At 38.5% G+C, this 23628-nt stretch overlaps 1 protein-coding gene across 4 annotated transcripts in view; it reads right to left on the bottom strand.

Moving 5' to 3' along the window:
- DMXL2 (Dmx like 2) overlaps positions 1-15998 on the bottom strand; it is a 157613-nt gene extending 141615 nt beyond the window's left edge. For all 4 annotated transcript variants that reach the window (XM_039237094.1, XM_039237096.1, XM_039237095.1 and 1 more), the window contains exon 1: positions 15636-15998. In XM_039237094.1, the coding sequence (XP_039093025.1) occupies positions 15636-15722 (87 nt within the window). In that variant the 5' untranslated portion in view covers positions 15723-15998. The remainder of the gene's footprint in view (positions 1-15635) is intronic.
- Between the last annotated feature and the right edge of the window lie 7630 nt (positions 15999-23628).

Genomic DNA, 23628 nt, shown 5'->3' with positions numbered 1-23628 from the left:
CTCCTAAGGCAAGGGAAACTAAAACGAAAATAAACTATTGGAACCACATCAAAATAAAAAGCTTTTGCACAGCAAAGGAAACGTCAAAAAAAAAAAAGACAACCTGTCAAATGAGAGAAAAGATTTGCAAATGATCTATCTGACAAGGTATTAATATCCAAATTATATAAAGAACTTCTACAACTCGACAGGAATAAATATTTTATATTGCCTTCTAAAATCTTTATTGTTCCGTATTTCACATCTACATTCTATAATCTGCCTGGAGTTCTTTTTGGTATATGGCGTGACATCGGGGCCAAGTTTTATTTCTTTCCTATATATAGGATAAGATACCCTAGCACTGCTGACCAAAAAGATCAACAATTCTGTACTACTCTACCATGTCATCCTTGACATAAATCAAGCATCAATAAATGTAGGAGTCTGTTTCTGGTGCTCTGTTTTATTACTCTGGTGTATTTGTTCTGAGGCCACCACATTATCTTGATGGTCACAACTTTCAAGTCTTAAGTTGGTCAAAGTAGTCCTCTCATTTGACTGTTCTTTAAGATTGTCTTACCTAATCCTGGCCCCAACTCTTTCCATAAAATTTAGCATCACTCTGTCAAATTCCACAGAATCCTCTCAAAAGTCTGACTGGCAATACATCAAAGCTATGAATAAATTTGGAAAGAATTGATATATCTACAGTAATGAATCTTCCAGTCCATAAATAAGGAATTTTTCTCTCTAAAGTTTTATTAATTTTGTCCGTAGAAGTGTTCTACATGCATCATTAGACTTATTGCTAGGTCCTTGATATTTTTCAGTGGTATGAAAAATGGTATCATAGTTCCAGTTCCAAGTAGAACTACAATAAATTAGGTCTCTCCCACTGAATGCAGCCATAAAACATGAACAGAATGCATGAAGCTGTTATTTGAGGACTCTGAAAAGTAAATGGTAGCAAGTGAACTAGAAAAAAAGATCAAAATTTTAAATCTACCATACGAGCACAGAGTTTAACTAAAGTTAGTACAAAACCAAGAAGCAAAACAAGAGAGCTCCAAGAGAAACCATTTATTTTTGGCCGAAGAAGTGGGAAAACAGTCTCAGTTTTCAAAAAGAGGAATCTATCCTTTTCCTTTCTCCATTTTCTCACATTCCAGCCCCCAAGCAGTTCCACAGCTCCCACATGAGGAGCTATGATTCCAAGAAAGTGAGGTGAATCCCCACTGCTTTTTTTCTTTCCCTGTCCTGCTGCTACTTGGCAATACATCCAGGAAGTATAGTGCAGAGTAAAGTCTCAACTTTACAGCTAGAGAACCACAAAGGGGAGAGACCAAAAAACCAGAAAGTGCTAGGGGAATCAGAGAAAAGGAAGAGCTCAGAAAAATGATCCAATAAACTTTGTTTACAAACTCCAGGGCTCATTCCCAGGCAACACATGTGTGGATCACACCTTAAAAAGAAAAGCAAAAACCTTTGAGAACTGAACTATAGGAGAGGCCACCCACCAGGCCCTTTAAACTAGGCACCAGGAGGAACATGCACAGGATATATCTAACTGGGATTCAAAGGCTTTAAAAATGAAACTGACATTGAAAGACAACCCATAGAAGGCTGGTGTGAGAACTTCTGGCCTGAATCCAAAAAAGTAGAATGCCTGCTAAAACAAAAATATCAACATTCTCTGTAAGATTTACACAAGACCCAAAGTTTCATAACATAATGGTTTTAAAAGTCTAGTTTACAGGGGTGCCTGGGTGGCTCAGTCACTTGAGTGCCCCACTCTTGATTTCAGTTCAGTTCATGATCTCACAGTATCATGGGTTTGAGTCCTGCATTGGGCTCTGCGCTGACGGCATGTGCAGAGCCTGCTTGGGAGTTCTCCCTCTCTCTCTGACACTACTGTCTCTGTCAAAATAAATAAATAAACTTTAAAAATAAATAAAAATCCAAGTTACAATCCAAAATTACTCAGCAATACAAAAGACGAAGTAAATCTCAACTCACATGGTAAAGGGAAAAAACAATCAAAAGACCTAGATGTTGAATTATCAGGCAAACACATTAAACTGGATAGGATAAAAACACTCTCAAATCAGTAATCTAAGCTTCCTTATTAAATCAATTAGAAAAGGAAAGCAAAACAAATTCAAAGCATGCCAAAGGCAGAAAATCAATGAAAACTAAAAGAGAAAAATAATAGAAAATATGAATGAAATAAAAATCTGGTTCTTTGAGGGGCACCGGACTGGCTCAGTCAGAAGAACATGTGACTCTTGATCTCAAGGCTATGAGTTCAAGCGCCACGTGGGTGTACAGATTACTAAAAAAAAATAAACTTTTATACAATCTGGTTCTTTGAAAGAACAATAAAATGTATACACCTTTAGGAAGACAAAGAATAAGAGAGAAGAAACAAGTTATCAATATGAGGAATAAAGGGAGGGAATACCAGTACTAATCTTGTACACATTAAAGAGGTAATACTAAAATACTATAAACAATTATATACACAAAAATATGACAAAGAAATGGATCAAAAACACTAATTCCTCCTCAACAAGAAGCTACAAAAACTCACCCAAGATGAAATATATTACCTAATGGTCCTTTAACTGTTAAAGAAAGTTTAGTAGATTTAAAGAATAAATGACACCAATTCTACATGACCTCTGACAGAAAACATAAAAGGGATACTTCCAAACTCATTTCAAAAACCTAGCAATACAATGATACCGAACCAAACAAAAAGAATATGGGGGGGGGGCCCCTACGGATCATTATCCTTAATAAACATAGATGCAAAAAAAGTCAGTAAAATACTACCAAACTGAATCTAGCCATACAGGAAAAGGATAGCATACCAGTAATAAAAAGCTAATTCAGTTTGCAAAAATCAATGTAATCCACCATATGAAGTCTAAAGAAGAAAAATTGCATGATTATATTAATGAAGAAAAAACATTTGACAATATTCAAGATCCCTTCATGATAAAAACTTCCAGCAAAAAAAGGAATAGAAGAAAACTTGCTCCATCTTATAGGACATTACAAAAAAACAAACAAAATCTAGTACTAGTCAGTGCAATAAATGCAATAAAGCCAATTAGACATGACTGAAATAGGATTAGCAAATGAATTAGAAGAAACCATCCAGAATGATGCAGAGAACGATAAAAAAGAAAACAGAGAGGAAAGGATATTAGATATAGAAATCAAGTGATTAGGCCCAATATATGTTTGATATATTAGTCTGTCTCATAAGGTCAATGGGGTAGAGGCAATTTTTAAAGAGATATTACCTGAAATGTTTCCAGATTTGATGAAACACATCAATTCAGAGATTCAAAAATCTCAAAAGTCTCAAACAGGACTGACACACTCACAGGATTTTACTATGACACAACATAGTAAAACTTCAGAAAGACAAAGAAAAAAATGTTAAAAGCAGCGAGAGGAAAAATACAACTTTTAAAGAAGCAGTAGGCTGGTAGCTGACATCTCATCAGAAACCAGAGAAGCCAGAAGACAAAGAACCAACATCTTTAAGGTGCTGAAAGGAAATACTGTCATTCTCTACCTAGAAAAAATATCTTTCAAGAATGAAACAAAATAAAGACATGTTCATATAAACAAAACATGACATTACAACACCAAGAGATCCACACCAAGGAAAATTTTATAGAAGGTTCTCCAGGAAGAAAGAAAATGATCCCAAATGGAATGTGAATGATGCAGGAAGGAATAAAGAATAAAGTAATAATAAATATTTAGGTAAATGTAAATAAGCATCGACTATGTCAAATAATAATAAGACCTTACAGGATTTATAAACATGAAAACTTATTGACATAAGTTATTATAAGTTATTGACATAAAACTGAAGGATAGATCATAAGCAGGAAAAAAGTAAAAACATTATAAAGGGTCCTTGTATTGCCTGAAGGACTATAAAGCCTCAGCAGACTTGCAAGTTAAATGGCAACTTAAGAATGCATGTTGAAATTTCTAGGATAGAAGCAGAATATACAACTTTAGGACTATTACGGGGAAAAAAGGAATGAAAAAAAATGCATTTCAAAAGCGGGAAGAAAGGAGAAAATAGGGGAGCTAAGAGCAAAAGGGACAAATAGTAAGATGGCAAATTTAAACATGAATATGCCAGTAATAACATTAAATATAAGTGAATTAAAAGTTCTGGGGCACCTGGGTAGCTCAGTCGGTTAAGTATCTGACTTCAGCTCAGGTCACGATCTCATGGTTCGTGGGTTCAAGTCCTCTGTTAGGTACTGTGCTGACAGCTCAGAGCCTGGAGCCTGCTTCAGATTCTGTCTCTCTCTCTCTCAGTCTCTCTCTCTCTCTGCCCCTCCCCTGCACACCTCTCTTTCTCTCTCTCTCAAAAATAAATAAGCAATAAAAAAATTTATAAGTTCTAATTAACACAAAATTTTTAAAACTCCAAGTATAGGATATTTCGGAGTCACAATTCTGAAATGGAACTACACAGAAAAATTCAAAGTAAAAGGATGGAAAAAGACAAGCTTGGAAAATACTAGCCAAAAGAAAGCCGAGATAGCTATTTTAATATCAGATAAGGTAGACTACATAAAGTTCCAACAGATAAAAAAGAAGGGGGGGATTATTTCATAATGATAAACAGGCTCAATTCACCAGGAAGATATAATTATTTTAAATGTGTAAGCACAAATAAATAAAGCAAAATTTGACAAATCTATAAGAAAACAGGGATATAAATCTATACTCATAGATTTTAATACATCTCTCAGTAAGAAAATGAATAAGCAGACCAGTAAAGTTTCAGGACATTTCAATAACATGATTAACAAATGACCTAAAGGACACATGTAGAACACTCTATCTAACAACTGGAGAGCACACATTTAAGCATACATGGAACATTCATAAAGACTGACCAATTCAAATTTTGACAAGCTTAAGATTGGAAGTATATGTCATATGCTGTTTAAACAATACAGCTATGCTAGAAATTAATAAGCAGAATCACAACTAGAAAAGTTCCGTATATGTATTTGGAAATTTAGAAACATACTTCCAAGTTATTTGAGTTAGTAACTAAAACATAGCTTTGTGGTATGAAGATACAGTAGGTCTTAAGAATATAAAATTTACATTTTTTAAAAACCTTTTTAAAAATGTTTATGTATTTGTTTTGAGATAGAGAGTGAGAGAGAGTGGGTGCACGTGCACAAGTGGGGAAGGAGCAGAGAGAGAGGGAGAGAGAATCCCAAGCAGGCTCCAAGCAGGCTCCACACTGCCAGCAGAGAGCCCAATTCATGAACTGTGAGATCATGACCTGAGCCAAAACCAAGAGCCAGACACTTAACTAAACGAGCCACCCAGGTACTCAACTTTCTTTTTTTAAAGTTTATTCATTTATTATTTCTGAGAGAGAAAGAAATAGAGAAAAATACAAGTGGAGGAGGGGGAAAGGTTGAGAGGGAGACACAGAATCTAAAGCAGACTCCAGGTTCTAAGCTGTCAGCAGAGAGTCCAATGCGGGGCTCAGATTCACAAACTGCAAGATCATGACCTGGGCCGAAGTCAGATGCTTAACCAACTGAGCCACCCAGGCGCCCCTAAAACTTACATTCTTAAATGCATTTATTAGAAAGAAAGACTGAAATGAGCTAAGTATTTATCTCAACACGTTAGGGGGAAAAGACCAAAATTGATACAAATAATGTAGAGAGAAGGAAATAATTAAAAATAAGAATTAATGAAATAGAAAATAAACATGTAATAAAACTAGTAAACCTAGGGGGCACCCAGTGGCTCAGTTGGTTAAGCATCTGACTTGCCAGGTGGCTCAGTTGGTTGAATGTCCTACTCTTGACTTGGGTTCAGGTCATAATCTCCCAGTTTGTGTGATCCAGCCCCACATCAGGCTCTGTGCTGACAGAAAGGAACATGCTTCAGATTTTCTCTCTTCCCCTCTCTCTGCCTTGCCCCTGCTCATGCATGCTGTCTCTCTCAAAATAAATGCAGTTAAAAGAGAGGGGAAAAAAACCACTAGTAAACTTAGAAACAGGTTATTTTAAAAGGTTAATAAAGCTGATAAACCTCTATTGAAGAAAAAGAGAATGCACAAATAATAAATGGCAGTAAGGAGAATAAAGAAGCAATACAGCAGATGTTACAGACCTTAAAAAGATAATAAAAAGTTGCTTTGAACAATTTTATAGGAAGAAATTTGAGAATCTACACAAAATAATAAGTTCTTAGAAAAATAACTATCCAAAACTTATTCAGGAAAAAGTACAGATAAACATTCTCAAATCAATAATAAAAGTCTCCTCTGTGAGGCCTACGTCCAATTTACCAAAATGTTAAGAGGGGTTATCTCTGGTTATACTAATAGAAATGATTTTATCTTTCTTCTACATTTTTCATATTACCTGCAAGGCCATATGAATGAAGGCAGTGTTAATTCTGCCATAGGTCTAGCTGTGTCTTTGATTAAATCCTTTAATTCTCAGATCTAAAATTCCTGAACTAGGTCTCAACTGTAAAACATTTCATTCCATGTACCAATTTAACATACAAGATCAACACTGGGGAGCCTGGGTGGTTCAGCCACATGAGCGAACAACTCTTGCTTTCAGCTCAGGTCATGATCCCAGGATCATGGGATCAAGCCCTGCATTAGGCTCCATACTAAGTGTGGATGGAGCCTGCTTAAGAGTCTCTCTCTTTCTCTCTGTTCCACTCCCCCACTGGTACTCACTCTCTCTCCCTCTGTCCCTCTTTCTCTCTCAAATAAAAAACAGGGGCACCTGGATAGCTTGGTTGGTTAAGTGTCCCACTCTCTATCTCTGCTCAGGTCATGATCTCACAGTTCCTGAGTTCAAGCCCCATGTCAGGCTCTGCACTGTTAGCACAGAGCAGGCTTGGGATTCTCTCTCTTCTCTGCCCCTCCTTCACTCAAAATAAATAATAAACTTTAAAAATAAAATAAAATAATAAAATTTAAAATACAAGATCGACATTAATATTACCATTTCAAAAAGAAATGTTTCTTTTCTATATACCAACCACATACAACTGGTACTATTTAAATACTGCCAGAAAGAAGAGCTACAGTTCATTTCTCTATAACCAAAGTCATCACTTTGGAAGACGACCCTCAATTTAACTAGTTTATAGCTTAAAACTACATACACCAAGTCCTCCTATATAACAGTGCACATTTAGATGGCCGGTTTATCTTAAAGGGTATGCACAATGCCTGCATGCTCAAATATTTTTTGAGTAAGGGATAACCACGAAGTTATGCTAATCAAAATTCTACTGGGGAATGGGAACTTTCCTTTTAATTCTCTACATTTCTGAATTATTTCTGAACATTTTCTGAATTATGAGTTTTTTTATAATGCAAGTATTACATTACTAATTTTTTAAAACAAAAATTTGAGTTCTTATGGTTTCCATTTGCTTTTTGCTTTTAATGGCCAAATTGGGCTTTTGATTTTATCTAAATTTTATTAAAATTTTCCATCATTAAATTATGATAGCCATATTTGAATGCTCTATTTGTCTATGTATTAGAATATTATTAAAATTGCTTTCTAAAGAGAATCTTGTTTCTGCCCAATTCTCCTTTGGCTGAGTTCAGTTCACCACCAAGTAGGGTAGTCACCTCTATCATGCCTCTAGAGGCTCCTCCATTTTCAATTCCAGGTCCAGCTCAGCTTATTTTTAAAACATGTAACTCCTAAAATACAGAATCAACACACTCCAGGTATTAGGCTAATCTCTAATTTTTATGTATTAAAGCTTTTAAAAGCATAATTAAGAAAAATGTGAGAACTCCTTGATGGGGACATTGTCAATTCCTCTCAATACATAATACATATCCTTAGATTAAACCAGACCAGCAAAGCCTTATACCTGGATTGATCTGCTCTCCCTGCTCTCATCCTATAAAATTCATTGATCTAAACATAGCCTAATGCCACCAACCTATATTATAGATATTAAAAAAACAGTATTATAAAAGTGATCCCTATGTTTACAATAAGTATGTTCTATATTATACTAAGTGCCCTTTCCATTTACCAATATATTGGGTACTTTTTGTACCAAATAAAGTTTGGTCCCAGATGGTAAAGAAATAACACTAAAAAGCATTTTAAGGCACTTGAGACTTTGTATGAAAAAAATAGTAAGTCATTTAAAAGTTTTAAAAAAGGAATTAACAAGATTTGATTTATATTTTAATAAGATCATTCTGGCTACTATATTGAGAGTAAACTGAAAGAGGGTAAGACTAAAGGCAAATAAGGCAGAGAGACCTGTTAAGAACCTATTGCCATAATCCTAGACATGATGTTGTCTTGGAACAGGGTGGTAGCAGTACAGATGAGATAAAGTGAGAAGTGGTCAGATTCTGGATGCATCCTGAAGGCATAGCCAACAGAATTTGCCAATATTAGATATGGGGTATAAATGAAAGAAAAGAATGAAAGATTCCAAGGGACGTTCCCCTCTTGAATTTCTAATAGCTATTTCAGAATCCTAATCCTCATAACATTGTCCTCCAGCCTTCCCTAAATTAGTAAGTGGCTACTTCATTTTTTTTCAGGGGGTTGTGCTTTGCATTTTATGACATTTATCTGGCTCTCCGGCCTCTCCTCAGGAGATGTCTGTCCTCCCCCCACAACCCCATCACAACAATCAAAAATGTCTCCAAATACTGTCAAATGCCCCCTAGGGAAGAAAATTGCTCACAGTTTAAAACTACAAGTATAAATGGAAGAAATGGCCTTTGCTGGAAACACTGACAATTCATGTATATGAAAGGCATGACAGAAGATGCTATAGGTAGAGTACAGTATAATTTGAATATTCCTTATGATTAGATCCTTGAAAGTATACACACAGTCAAGGCCAGAGAAAACATGGAAACCGTTAGCATATCACAAAACTAAAGTTATTACTCTAGGAAAATGTCAGTATTTTGTTTCTGAACTACAGCTACCATATAAGCTACGTGTATCTTTGAACTGAGTCTAAGCCAAAACTTCTACATATTTTTTGGGTCCATCCATGCCACCTTGTATAATGCTCATACGGTCTCAAGTTTCCTGGGTTTTAAATTTTTTAATGTTTATTTATTTTTGAGAGAGAGACAGAGTGCGAGCAGGGGAGGAGTAGAGAGGGGGAGACACAGAATCCAAAGCAGGCTCCAGGCTCCAGCTGTCAGCATAGAGCCCCAAACAGGGCTTGAACCATGAGATCATGATCTGCGTCAGAAGTGGATGCTTAACCGAATGAGCCACTCGGGCACCCTTCCTGGGTTTCTCTTTAAAATCACAGGATGAAGACATCATGACTTAGTACAAATTAAATTAAATCCTGAGAAGGTTCACTTTTTAGAGAAGTGGCCCTAAAGGAACATCTTTACTGATAATCTAAGAAGATGTTATTTATGGTTCTCAAATCATTCCACCAAATTATCATGTACTTCGTGTTTAAAGGAGTCTCCCTCTATGCACTGGCCCTTTTATACTTACTGACTTCTCTATGAGAGGGATATGAGATAATCGTTTTAATCTGCAGGCACTTAGAATGGAAAGAGAGGGGAGCACTGAAACAAGCCTTTAACAGTCATGAAATGAGAAGGTTAGAGAAGAAAAAGTACAGACAACTGGTTCACATATATGCATCAAGTTCCAGAGTAACAATGAGCCATACCTAAAAAAAAGAAAATACAGTCATACCACCTGTGTAAGTTGCACCTGCTTCCTCAATAACAGGTTCTATATCCTGTTACATAATGAATTAAGGTTTCAGAGCAAAAATATAATACAAAAGGATTCTACAAATTCAAAAAGACTGAAAACTCTAATATTTCTAATAAAATATTGAGTTTCCAAACTTGTTTTAAAAGATAATAAACAAGCTTGAAGAGCCTTATTAAATGTGAATTACAGATATTTTCTATCATTATTCCCTTTTAAATACTGCTTTGCTTTCTGTCATAGAAGGGAATTAAACTGGTCAGGCATGACTTGTTTTTCCACTGTGTCACTGCAGTTGTAACCCAACACCCTGTGCTCTTTTTCATAATTAAATACTGAGACTCTGATTTGTTCTAAAAAATTTCCCAAGACCCAAGGTAAGGTACTGATTCTAATTTCTAAAGTCCTCTTTTAAGGAGCATAAAGTAGAGAAGTATATCGACAGGGTGGAAACCCTGAATATAATCACACTGGCCCCATCTCCCACTTCATATTGCACTGTGTCAGTCGCAGGCAACTATCACCTACCATCCACTGAGGATACGATCATAAACAAGAGCCATCTTCTCCACGGTGAGCCCAAAGAAGACACACAATTTGATAAACACTCTGCATAGCTTATTCCTTGAGCCAGAAAGGAGGTCCAACTCCCTAACTGTAAAGTCAGACCGACAGTCTTACACATATAAGTGGAGAGGCAATATACAAGAGACTATAACTTCACCACCACTGCATTACATTTCTGGTCCATTTTCCCTTTCACCTCTTACAGATCTCTAAAGCCCATATCCTGCTCATTCAAGGTCTGAATACTTAAAAAGAACCTAATTTAAGAACTTCATTTTACAGATGAAAACCCTAAGAAAGTTTAAGTAATTTAGCTAAGGTCATTTAAGTTGTTGGTCTCTGACTTCTCATTTCTAAGGGGGCATTATTTGGGACTTGTACCACAGTTTCTGGGTAGCTGCTAAGAGTCTACTATAAGCAGGAAGGCTAACAATCTACACAGAGACATAAGTAAGAACTTCTATAACCTCCTATTTACCTACAGGTTCACACCAAACACATGTCCACAAAAACTCTGAAAGCTATCAATGTAAAATAAACAAGAAGCTACTCTCCAGGAACAAATCCGCTGACTTCTCTTGGAAAAGAGAAATCTAAATTCTTGACTGTTGCCTTTCCCTTTTTCCTATCAGCACAGGCTGTCAATAGCTGTATAAGTTGCTATAGACATTGATAACCCACCAGCTAAAGAAGCACTTTTCTGTCCAACTTCCCCATTCTCCTGCCTAAATGTGATCTCTTATTCTTGAATTCCCACAAGAATGTAAGTGCCTCACAACACCACACAGCCAGCCAGCTGTAGTTAAGTACATGTCTTAACTCTCTAAATAGATACCAGGTTTCTATACTTCTTTAAGAAACTCCTGAAATCAGTACTATGCGTTTTTGTTCTCTTGTTGCTGTTGCTGTTAATCTCCACAGAGCCTCACACACTTATGTCCTCAACAAACATTTGCTAAATGGATATAAACAGACTGATCATCTTCCAAATTCAGTGTTGCCATAATTCTAGGACTGGAATGTTATTATACTACAGTAGAATTAAGATATATCTAAATGACGGGGGGGGGGGAGTCATGTAACAGTAACTTCTAACATTTAAATGAATATTTCTGCATTCATTACTAACTTTCTGGTGGTACTTGAAGGAAAAAAACAAAACAACAAAAGCTAGGAAATGTCAAAATACATGTTTTCCTAAAAATCTGTAAGTAAGGTTTGCAAACTGTATTTTTCAACATTCTTAAGGTGTTTTCTCATTTAATAAGGTAGTCCTGTGGGGGGGGGGGGGTAATTGTTTTGTGAAGGAATAGTCACCCAATAATCTTTTATATCACAACATTCCTTGGCTTTTGTTGTTCTTGACATCCAAAAAGGCCTAATACCTTTCTGTCTTTACAACTGCTGATCTTAACATGACATCTTTTATCTTCCCAACTATACGTGCTCTTTCATCTGCCTTACATTATAATTATATACATCATTTTTAATCTATACCAGTATATATTAAGCTCCCTGAGAGTGGAAATGACTAATTTTTGTAAACTTTGATTAATGTGTTGAATTCGTATCAAACTGGAGTAACATCAACTGTCCCTATATACCTGAAAATATAGTCTGTACCACTGAAGGCCAAAATGTGAAAAAAAAATAAACTACATTAGTAATCATTTACTATCATTATTTTAATTGATATTTTAATGCTTACAGAAAAAAAATTAAAAACCTAAAGACTATTTTTCAGGAAAGCAATAAAAAACATAATTAAGGAAAATTCACATTATCTGTGAACATGAAGCTCTAAAACATTCACTTATATACAAGGCAGCTGGGAATGTCTCACTGGCCAAATAAAGACAACAAAGCTTATACATGGTAAAATATCACCTCCCTGGACTAGCTGGGACCTGACTTATTACAGGATAACCGTATTTCCAGAACTTAGACCTTGAATGATCAAAAGGTGATATATACAACCACATTCATAAAATCACAATTGCTTTTAAAAACCACTAACTGCCCAAACACAAGTGAAAACCATCCTAGCACGTTAGCACTACAGATACACACATCACTAGGACTGTCCACTACAAACTGCACCACCATGACAACATAGCACAGATTGGGCCATGGTGACATAAGCAGTCATTCACAACCCAGTTGATCACACCACCCACGACCCACCACGCACAGTGCAATATATATAACACACTATTTCAACTACAATGTTATGAACACTTCAAAATCCTTTTAGAACAATTCCTTTAAAAAAAAAACTTGCAGTTTATAAACTCTAAAATAAATGACCTTCCCTATTTTGAAAAGATCCTCAGGTTATCATGAAAGATATCACTGACTAAAAACTGTCTACTTGCAATACAATCTTTCTACACTGGCCATGTTTGTGCCTTCCAAACATATACATAGCCTTCAAAGCAAGCACTCTGAAGGAAAAAAACATACTACAGAGAAAATCCTACCAGATGAGAAGTCACAGGACCTCCATTCCAGTCCTGGCCGGTCCCCTTTTTAGTCATCTGACCCAGAACTAAAGTTTTTCATCTGATTGCTACACAAATCAAACGGCACACTCTATGTAAAAGAGCTTTATTTTTGATTTTTGATTATTTGTTTTTACTATATTAATGTAGGCATTCAAATGATTGTTAGTTGACTCTAGAGTACTTGAAAACAGCTTGTTCTCAAGTTTTTAAAAGCAAATCTGTTCTTCTTAGAGTCCGAAAGGTCATTTCTAGTTCATGGTGAAATTATAACTGGATCAGTGCCTTCAAAACCAAGATATTAAAATGAGATGGTGTGCAGCATGCATCTGTAAATGTTAAAGGGCCAAAATAACCCGAATCCTAGGCATGCATCTGTAAATGTTAAAGGGCCAAAATAACCCGAATCCTAGGCAGGCAAATTTACCTAAACCAGGTAAATTTGGAGTTATATTTGGGGAAATAAAAAGGGTTCTTATATTGCAACATAAAAATGTAGGACAGAGGGGGCGCCTGGGTGGCTTAGTCGGTTAAGCATCTGACTTGCACTTAGGTCATGATCTCGCGGTTCGTGGGTTCGAGCCCTGCATCGGGCTCTGTGCTGACTGCCAGCTCAGAGCCTGGAGCCTGTTTCAGAGTCTGTGACTCCCATTCTCTCTGACCCTCCCCTGCTCATGCTGTCTCTCTCTCTCTCTCTCTCTCTCCCTCCTAGAAATAAATAAAATTTTTAAAAAAATGTAGGACACAGTAAAATGATGAGTAGGTCTATAGAAGAGAGGCCAAGGTGAGTACACATAAGCAAATATAAAGTCAAAGATGGCAGACTATCTGACAAGTTTAAAATCATAACACATCTATTAAGAACCCTTAATATTCTCGAGCCAAAAATGATATGGTGAAATGGTATTTCAGCATATGGTGAAATGGTATTCCAGCAGCCGTGCGGAGGATGAACTGATCAGAGAGGACTGTCAGGAAAACCAGTTTAGAAGTGTTTATATTAAGAAATACATTTAAGTACTATGATAAGATGGTAACTAAGAAGAAGAAAAGGGATAAATCTGATAGACACTGCAGTCAGTCAGTCACCCTTGGTAACAGGCTGAACTAGGGAGATGGTAAAAGACTTGAAAATGATCTCAAGGTCCTGGTCATGGGTGGCCTACAGCATAACCACACTTGTGCGATGCTAATAGTTCTTGTGCTGACTTTTCCAGACTGCATCTGAACTTCTTTAGGACTTTTCACTGTTCCCACAGTGAGACACTGCTCCACTTTAGACAGAAACTGAAAACTACCACCACGAGAGTGTGAAAAGACCCAATAACCCAAGGCTCCAGATTTCTTGATGAAGAAAGCCTACTCTTCTAAGGGTAGGGAACTTTCTTCCCACCTACAGAACTGGGGAGAGGGGAATTTCCTCTATGTCCCAAATTGTCTCTATATACTTGAAGCCCAAGCTCAAATAGATTTTTAGGTCACATGGATACAAAACACGGACGACACCACTGATAGGGTCATGTGTAACAATATAAGTCAGGCAAATTATATCCTCAAAGGTTCATTCTGAACGGAAACAAAGCCAAGTTGATTACATTTAAAAAGTAAAACGGCCAAAAGACAATCTTATGGGGTTATTTTTAATGTATCATAATGACAGATAAATTCTGTTCCAGAATGCACTGTGCTACATAATGATTCTGCAGTTCTGCTGGAGCTTTTCTTATTTCTGCAGCTTTAAACACATGCTGTTGGAAAGCAGACAGCAAATCGAACTGTTTTCCTTGTCTAAAAAACATACCATTATGCTATTCCCAATTTTATCAAGCACAAGTTATCAATAACAATGTGTATTTGATCAAGATCTTACTGCCTACAATGTCTTCAAATTTAATACAGAAATAAATTTAATACAGAAAAGGAACTCGTGTTGATCCATGGGAGTCTATGGGTAAAAAGAAGCTCTAGGGCTTAGTTGGAATTAGCTGTAATAATAACATCCATTCTCCAAAAGGACTGATCCGTCCAAGCTCATTGAGAAAACATGTCTTTTCCAATGAGATATTAAAGACGTTCGAACGTTATTGTTTACACACACTTTACTCACACAAACAAAACCAAAATAACAGTTATAAAATTTTCGCATTGCCTTAGTTTAAAAAAGAATAAACCAGCCTACCTTGCAAAAGGATTAAATATTACCTAGGAAGGTTACCAAACTGTGATCTCGTGATAAATAGCTCTCCAGGCCACTGTCACTCTAACCCTTCCATTTAGATTTTTTCGGGGCAAAGAATGAAATGTCCTATTTCCTTGTTGGAAGTAAGATTCTGCATATCTGGAGATACAGAAGGTGGGGTCGTATCAGATTTAAAGCCACAGGCGGGCTAGGGGAGCCAGGTGCAGCATCGCCTCCATGCTCCCAGACAAGAAGACCAAGTCTTCGCCTCCACGCCGAGAGCAGGTGCGAGCTCTGGGGTTTCAGCGACTGCAACCATCTTCCTCCACCGCAGACGGGGCCGCCCTAGGAGAGGAACCTTCTAGTCCAGTCACCCCCGGGGGCCCGTTTGCTGAAGGCAGACAGTGCGGTGGATTCCTAATCCTTTTCCCTGACGGGTAATTTCCCACACCAGCCGAAAGACTCACAGTCCCACGCCCGCCCCCCAATATTGGGTTGCAAAGGGGGCGCAGGTGAGGCCCACCAGCACCTCACAGTCTCCCCAGGGAGGCGTGGGCCGGGACAGGGGCTCTTGACCCCCGGTCTCTCCCCCTCGAGCACCCGGACACCGCTCACCGTGAAGGGGACATCCCCGACGCTGCCCACGGAGTAGCAGTTGTCTCCAGGGTTGACAGCCCCGGTGAGGACCTGATGCAGATGCATCTCCGGAGCCCGGGCTGGCTAGGGACTGCGCGAGAGGAGCGACGAGCCACGCGCCCGCCTGCGAGAGCGCTTTCCCCTCCGCCTCCCTGGGGACCCACCCGGCGGCGGCTCCGGCTTAACGCCTCTCCCCCCTCTTGCCTTCCCCCTTCTTCTTCCCTGCCATGGGAGCTCGTCGACCGCTGCCGCCGCCCGGATAGCCGCTCGGCTGCGGAAATGCCCGGATGCTCCCACTGCCTGCTGCACCGGCGCACAAATGCGGGAGGAGCGCAAGGGTGCGTGTACGGCGGGGGCGGGGGCGGGGGCGGGGGCGGGGGCGGGGGTGGGGAAGCGCCGGGGGAGCGCGTGAGCCGGGAGCGTGCTGGAAAGGACGCTCCGCCCGAGAGAGATGGGCGGTGCGCGCGCCCACCCCCAAGGGAGCGACAGTAAAGTGGGAGAGCAAACCCCTCCTCCCGCTGCTAGGCTTTTAGCTCAGTCCCGCTCCCTGCCGCGCATTTGCGCGTGCGCGCGCAGTGGTTTCCAGGGCAATTGCGCGCGCCGCGTGGACCCTTGTCCCGGGATTGCGCGCGCAGACGTGCGGGAGTTCCCTCGGAGCCTCCCGGCTGCGGTCAGTGGGGGTGGGGCGGAGCAGAGGCCGCTCCGGGCCACGCAGCAGTTCCCTGGGGACACGCCTCGGTGTTTAATCCACTCCCTAGTACACTGTGTGATGGTCAGAGCAAGTTGACCTCAGGAGGACGCCTGTCACTGGGAAATTCCACCTCGGAAAATCTTAGATCCCGTAGGGCTTTTTTACACTAAGTACGTAGGGTATTTCATTTTACAAAAACAATAAAGGCATCTTGCAACTATTTGGAGAAGCCATACTCTCCTGTCAGCAAATTATTTTGCTCCCATCTTTTGTCACGGATGTTCTTGATAGCGAAAGGGCCCCCTCGAGACAGGTGACTCCTCTAGACTCTTTTTGGTGCGTGATGTCATGGACTCACAGAATCCATGTTTTTCCACTGTATGCTAAATGTTGGGTGGTTGATAAAGGAATCAGATCCCTGCTCCAGGTAAATTCATCACCAATTTTTGAACCTATACTGTATATAGGTATGGACAAGGGAAAAGGAATTTCAAGACACAACTATCTAAAAAGGCAGAACGCCCAAAGTGTTGTGATTGAGACACAAAAATCTATGCACCACTGAAAAGGTAGAATTCTTTTGATTGAGGAGATGAATGGGTAAAGTGTTATGGCGACAATGACGTAAACTCTGAGTAGAGTTTTGGCAGGTTGGCATGGAAAAGAAACCGCATTCAAATAGAGAAAATAGCGAGAGCTAAGGCTTAGAGGTATAAAATGACAGGATGTGTCAGAGAACAAAGATTAGATTAATGTTTGGGGCAGATGATACATAGAGTGGGAAAAGGAAATGATACTTAGCAAGATAAGGGTATCCAAGAGGTAGCTTGTGGCCTGCCAGAACAAGGATAGTCTTGAATGCTCCATTAAGCAGCTTAGATTTCATTCTGAATGCAGTGGGGACTCCATCAAATGTTTCTGTGCAGAAATTTCTACTATCAGAGCTGCTTTAGGAAGATGACTTTGTAGCATTGTGAAAGATAGTTAGAAGTGAGGAGGGTGGAGAGGGAGGCGAGTATAGGAGGCAAAGGCCTGGCAGAGATTGGTAGTGTGTTTCCTGGAAAAGAGAAGGAGGAGTCAGACAGTTCCCAACAACTTGGGGCATTTCCCTTTTATTTTTCATTTAGTGGCATAACTTCCTCCAGTCACCCAGACTAGAAACCACAGAGCCACTTTGGTCTCCTTCCCGCTGCTGCCCTTATCTAAGGGTCCTGTATCCCTAATTATCCCTAATATACATATTCCTAATTCATGACCCTAAGCTTTCTCCACTGCTATTTACTTTCATTTATGACCTCATCCTTTCTCATTCAATTGCCATAATGTCTTCCTAACTAGTTGGACTGCCTTTCATTTCTTTGCTCTACAACACAATGCAGCCAGAGAAAACTTTTTAAAGGAAAAAATTCCTCCTCTTAAAATCCATACTCCTTACAAGTTAAAGCCTAAACTCCTTAGTTTGGCTGACAAACCCATTCATTCTGGCTTCTATGGAATCTTCATGTTTTACCTCAGGATGTTCCTTCACATCCACTCTTCTCCAGCCCCACGGAGCTATTTCTGTTTTCAGAGCATTCTGTATTCTTTCATGCTTCCATGTCTTGGTTCATGCTCTTTGCTCTGTCTGGAGTACCCTTCCTCCCCTTATTGACCCCATAAACCACAATTTAGTTTAAAAAGTCACCTATTAAGGGCTCCTGGTGGTACAGTCTATTAAGCATCTGACTTCAGTTCAGGTCACTTGCGGTTCAGGAGTTCAAGCCCTGTGTCAGGCTCTGTGCTAACAGCTCAGAACCTGGAGCCTGCTTTGAAGTCTGTGTCTACCTCTCTCTCTGCCCCTCCCCTACTCGCGCTCGTGTGTGTGTGTGTGTGTGTGTGTGTGTGTGTGTGTGTGTTAGAAAAATAAATAAAACATTTTTTTTAATTTTTAAAAAGTCACCTAGGGGCTCCTGGGTGGCTCAGTCGGTTAAGCATCCGGCTTCGGCTCTGGTCATGATCTCATGGTTCGTGGGTTTGAGCCCCACGTCGGGCTCTGTGTTGGCAGCCGGCTCAGATCCTGGAGCCTGTTTCAGATTCTGTGTGTGTGTGTCTCTCTCTGACCCTCCCTTGATCACGCTGTCTCTCTCTCTTTCTCAGAAATAAATACAACATTTGAATTTTTTAAATAAATAAATAATTTTTAAAATCTTAAAAAAAAAGTTACCTACCCAATAAAGCCTTCCTTACCTCCCCCCACCCCAATACTTTAGGCTTCCTCCTCTGGAAGCACACATATATATCACTTACTGTTTTGTGTCCATTTCTTCAACTAGAGTCTTAGATATTTTATGTCAAGATCAATATCTTATTTTCCCTGTTTCCCAGCACCTGAATCATAGCACAGCTGATTCTTGAACAATGCAGGGGTTAGAGGAGTCAAACCCCAGTGCAGTAAAAAATCCACATATTACTTTTGACTCTCCCCGAACTTTACTAATACAGTACTATTGACAGGAAGCCTTACAGATAACAACAACAACAGCAACAACAACAAAACAGTTAATTAACATATTTTGTGTGTTATATGAATTACGATAAAGTGAACTAGAGAATAAAAGATGTTTTTAAGAAAATCATGAAGAGAAAACACATCTACTATACTGAACTGTATTTATCAAAAAAATTCTGTGTATAAGTGGACCTGCATATTTCAAACCCATGTTGTTTAAGGGTCAACTGTACTTTATTTGCTGAAATACAAGATTTGAATAAGAGCACCCAATCCTGCGAGAAAAAATTATGGGGTAGATAAGTACTTTTCATTGTACACATGTTTATTTATGTTTATGAAAGTGTTCAAAATATTTTACAGTGATTTTGTGGAGTATTACATGTAGAGTGTAGTGCAATATACTAAGTTCTAGGAAATCACATATTTTGTATATTTAACTATATACCACAAACATGAATAAAGGAACTAAATCACATAGCTTTTAAAAATGGTGAAAGGATAGTAGACAATAAAACACAACAAAAAATATTCAATTAATGAAGACCCACGTTATGCTTGAAGTATCATGAAGGCAAAAACGGGTGCTACATCTTAGTACTAGCAACTGAAAAGCATACCACAGTATCAAATAAATTTGAGAGAATTCTTGTATGTGTGTGTGTATGTGTATGTGGGTACGTCTTATATACACAGGAGTGTGTGTATATATGTGTGTGTGTGTGTATATGTCTTATACATGTATATACATACACAGCACATATCAATAAATATTGATATAAAGCAAACAGGGTTAAATACAACAAATTTAAATAAATCTTTATAAGAAGGTTTAATACAAATAGACAAACATTTCAGTAAAAACTGGAACAAAACATACAGTGAAAGTATAAAATTGAAGAAATTTCAACATCATGCTCATACTTAGAGTTAAGGCAAATATTTTATTAAATCATAATGCACATTAAATAGCAGGGAAAAAATTGAGCATGTGTTACAGAGGCTAGTATTTTAGTGAATAGTACCCGTATAACAAGAAATGAACACTGTGAAGATTTTGATCTTCACCCTCAGAGTATTAGAGAAATAGAGAAATATTTTGAAAGCTTTAAAACCATTGCTACTACTAAATTCTAGAAGACTCTCTTAATCTTCAACTTTCACTACATTAGAAACTGAGTCAAACCATCATCAAATAATAAACTATGCCGAGAATTGTCAAGAACATTATTAACTCCATATTATTTAAACCATTTCACAATTGACTCTTGTTTTACAGCATTCCATGAAGTTTTGACCCACTGCACAGTTGTAAAATTGTAAACCTCTTCCTTCTTCCTTTTGGTATCAACTCAAAATCTGAAGCCTGCATATACTTGTTCCTCTCTACCCTCATGATTCCTTTAAGTGACTTCTTTTTTTTTTTTTTCCTTTAAATGACTTCTTGATAACAACATTTCAGGGGTGCAACTGGCTAAGTTAAGTCTCATATAATTACAACCAAACCTTTTGTTATCCAATCCAACCAACCAAAACTCCTTTTAGGCAAGTTTTCTTAGTAGCCCACAGACCACATTTTGATTGTCCACAATTCATTTCTTCTTCATTCATCTAACCTTCTGCATAGACCTAAAAATAAAGTGGGGATACTTTCCTCTGATCTGGAAATGACTTTCATTTAAAAATTAGAAAAAGTATCAGTTCACAAGTATCAGTTTTGTGTCATTAACAGAACCTGCCAATACAATACAATGTAAGGTATAATTTCTCATGTCCACAAGTTTTAATGATAAGAAATGTTTTACCTTTGGGGTTGGGTTGTAAAAACTTTGGATATCAGAGGGACTTAGTTTCCCAGCAGTAACTACATACTCATGTGTACCTGTTACCTATTACTGTATAACAAATCACCCCCAAACTTAGTGGTCAACTTCTGTGCATCAAGAATTCAGTAGTCACTTAGTTGGGAAGTTCTAGTTCATAGCCTCTCAAAATATCAGCTGAGTGCTTAAAAAAAGAAGCTAGACACAGGTGCCTGGGTGGCTCAGTTGGTTACACATCTGGCTCTTGGCTTCGGCTCAGGTCATGATCTCATGGTTTCATGACTTCAAGCCCTGAATCAGGCTCTGTGCTGATGGTGCAGAGCCTGCTTCGGATTCTTGGTCTCCCTCTCTCTGCTCCACCCCTGCTCATGCTGTCTCTGTCTCTATCAAAATAAACTTAAAATTTTTTAATTGAAAAAAAAGAGAGAAGCTAGACACAAACACCACATATTACATGAATCCATTTAGATTAAGTTTTCTGTAAAGGCAAATATATAGACAGAAAATACATTAGTGGATGCCTGGGACTGGTAGAGGAAAGGGAAGTAACTGCTAATGGGCACGGGATGTATTTTGGCATGATGGAAATATTCTAAATTTAGATTGTGGTCATAATTGCACAAGTCTATAAATTTACTAGAAATCATTGAATTGTACACTTAAAATTACTGAATGTTATGATAAATAAACTATAACCTCAATAAACCTATCTTTAAAAGGAGTGTTAACCAGCACTCTCAACAATAGCTAAAACATGGAAAGAGCCTAAGTGTCCATCAACGGACAAATAGATCAAGAAGATGTGGTTTATCTATACCATGGAATACTACATGGCAATGAGAAACCGTGAAATCTGGCCATGTATAGCAACATGGATGGACCTTGAGGGTGTTATGCTGAGCAAAATAAGTCAGGCAGAGAAGGACAAATATCATATGTTTGCACATATAGGAGGATTAGGAGGAACTTGACGGAGGAACAAGGGGGAGAAGAAGGGGGGAAATGGTGGGGGAAAGGGAGAGAGGCAAACCATGAGAGACTCTTGAATGCTGACAAAAACTGAGGACTGATGGATGTGGGGGGGAGGGGGGATGGGCATGGAGGAGGGCACTTGTGGGGATGAGCACTGGGTGTTATGTGGAAACTAATTGGACAATAAACTATTTGTTAAAAATTTTTAAAAAAAGAATAAACATACAAACTTTTAATAAAAATCAGAAAAATAAAAATAATAAAAAATAAAAAATCTGGAGGCTTGATTCAGACTCAAAGACCTTCCAAGATGACACACTGTCATGGCTGGCAAGATGATCCTAGTGGCCTCAGTTCCTCACTGTGTGGTCCTCTCCATAGGGGTGCATGGGTGTACTCAAGACCTAGCCGTTGGCTTCCCAGGAGCAAGTGACCCAAGGGAGAGATCAAGGTAGAAACTGCAATATCTTTTATAACCTAGTCTCAGAAGTCGCATACCACTTCTTCCACCACATATTACTGCATACACAGGCTAGCTTGATTTACAGAGAATATTTCCCAAGAGAGTGAATACCAGGAAATGCGAATCACTGGGGACCTTCTTGGAGGGTAACTGCTACACCACACACCACACACAACCCATAAAAGGGATTTTATCTTCAAGCGTCAAGAGGCATCATTTTTGTCATTCTTATTCCTATCTACAGAGGTAGATGGAATTTCTATTCGTAAATCTAGGTGCCGTAATGCTGATCTTTAATATATCTGTGATTATCAGTTCTTTACTGGTAAACTATCTGTATGTTTTAAATATTGAGTTTCCCAAGTGAGTCCATTTGTTGGTTTCAGGGATCTAATCCCATGTTTGTATTTATTTATTCATTTGTTTTAATTTTTAGATTCTACATGAGTGAGATCATAGTGTATAAACCTGATTCTGCTTTCTATTTTTTTTTAGCTTTTTTTTTTTTTTTGAGAGACAGAGAGAGACAAAGCATGAGCTGGGGAGGGGCAGAGAGAGAGGAAGACACATAATCTGAAGCAGGCTCCAGTCTCTGAGCTATCAGCACAGAACCTAACATGGGGCTCAAACCCATGAACAGTAAGATCATGACATGAGCTGAAGTCAGACGCTTAATAACAGAGCCACCCAGATGCCTCATCTGCTTTCTTTTCTAAACATTTTCTAAATGTTTCTTCTAGTTGTGGAGACCTTATAGTTTTCTTAGAGATGTCTAACACTTTAAGCTGCTATTTTCTTCAGTTGATTATAATGAATGCTCTGACTCCCTATTACCAATTCATTTTGCAAAGTCTATTACACTAAGCCTGAAATTGATGTAATAGCAATGCCTTCATTGCTTTTGAGTCACAAGCTATAGTGGTAATGTATTTTAATCTAAAATATAGAGAGAGTGATCCTATTTCAGTTATCTGTTACTGTGTAACAACCTACTCTGAAACTTAGTGGTTTAAAACAACAATGACTTATCATTTCTTACACTCTTTGGATTGGGTGGAGAGTTCTGCTGGTTTCATTTGGGCTCACTCATGGAGTTGCATTCAGCTGGAGGGGTCACCTGGGATAGAAGATCCAAAATGGCTTCATAGCTGGGAGTTGATGCTAGTTGTTAGCTGGGGTGCCTTGTTTTCCCTCCCCATGACCCCTCCCTGGGCTAGACAAACTTCTATACCAGTCTCAGGCCAGTTCTTGAAGATCACACACAGAGTTCCTTCCAACATGTTCCTTGGTCAAAATGAGTCACAGGGTCAACCCAATTCAAGAGAGAGGGAAATAAATTCCATCTTTTGATGACAGTAACAGAAAAGTCATATTGCAATGGGATATAGGAGGAATTATTTTAGCCATTTTTGCAAACAGTCTTTATTACAGACCCAAACTCTACCTCTGATCATCTCTATGACCACTGATTTATCGTTTTTGCTTTGTTTGAATTAAGAATGCACTTGTAGGATGAGATTTTTTATATATTTACT

This window comes from Hyaena hyaena, unplaced genomic scaffold (genome assembly GCF_003009895.1).
Source record: "Hyaena hyaena isolate Hyena2069 unplaced genomic scaffold, ASM300989v1 scaffold_120, whole genome shotgun sequence".
Lineage (NCBI taxonomy): Eukaryota > Metazoa > Chordata > Mammalia > Carnivora > Hyaenidae > Hyaena > Hyaena hyaena.
This window is presented reverse-complemented; position numbering and strand designations above follow the sequence as displayed.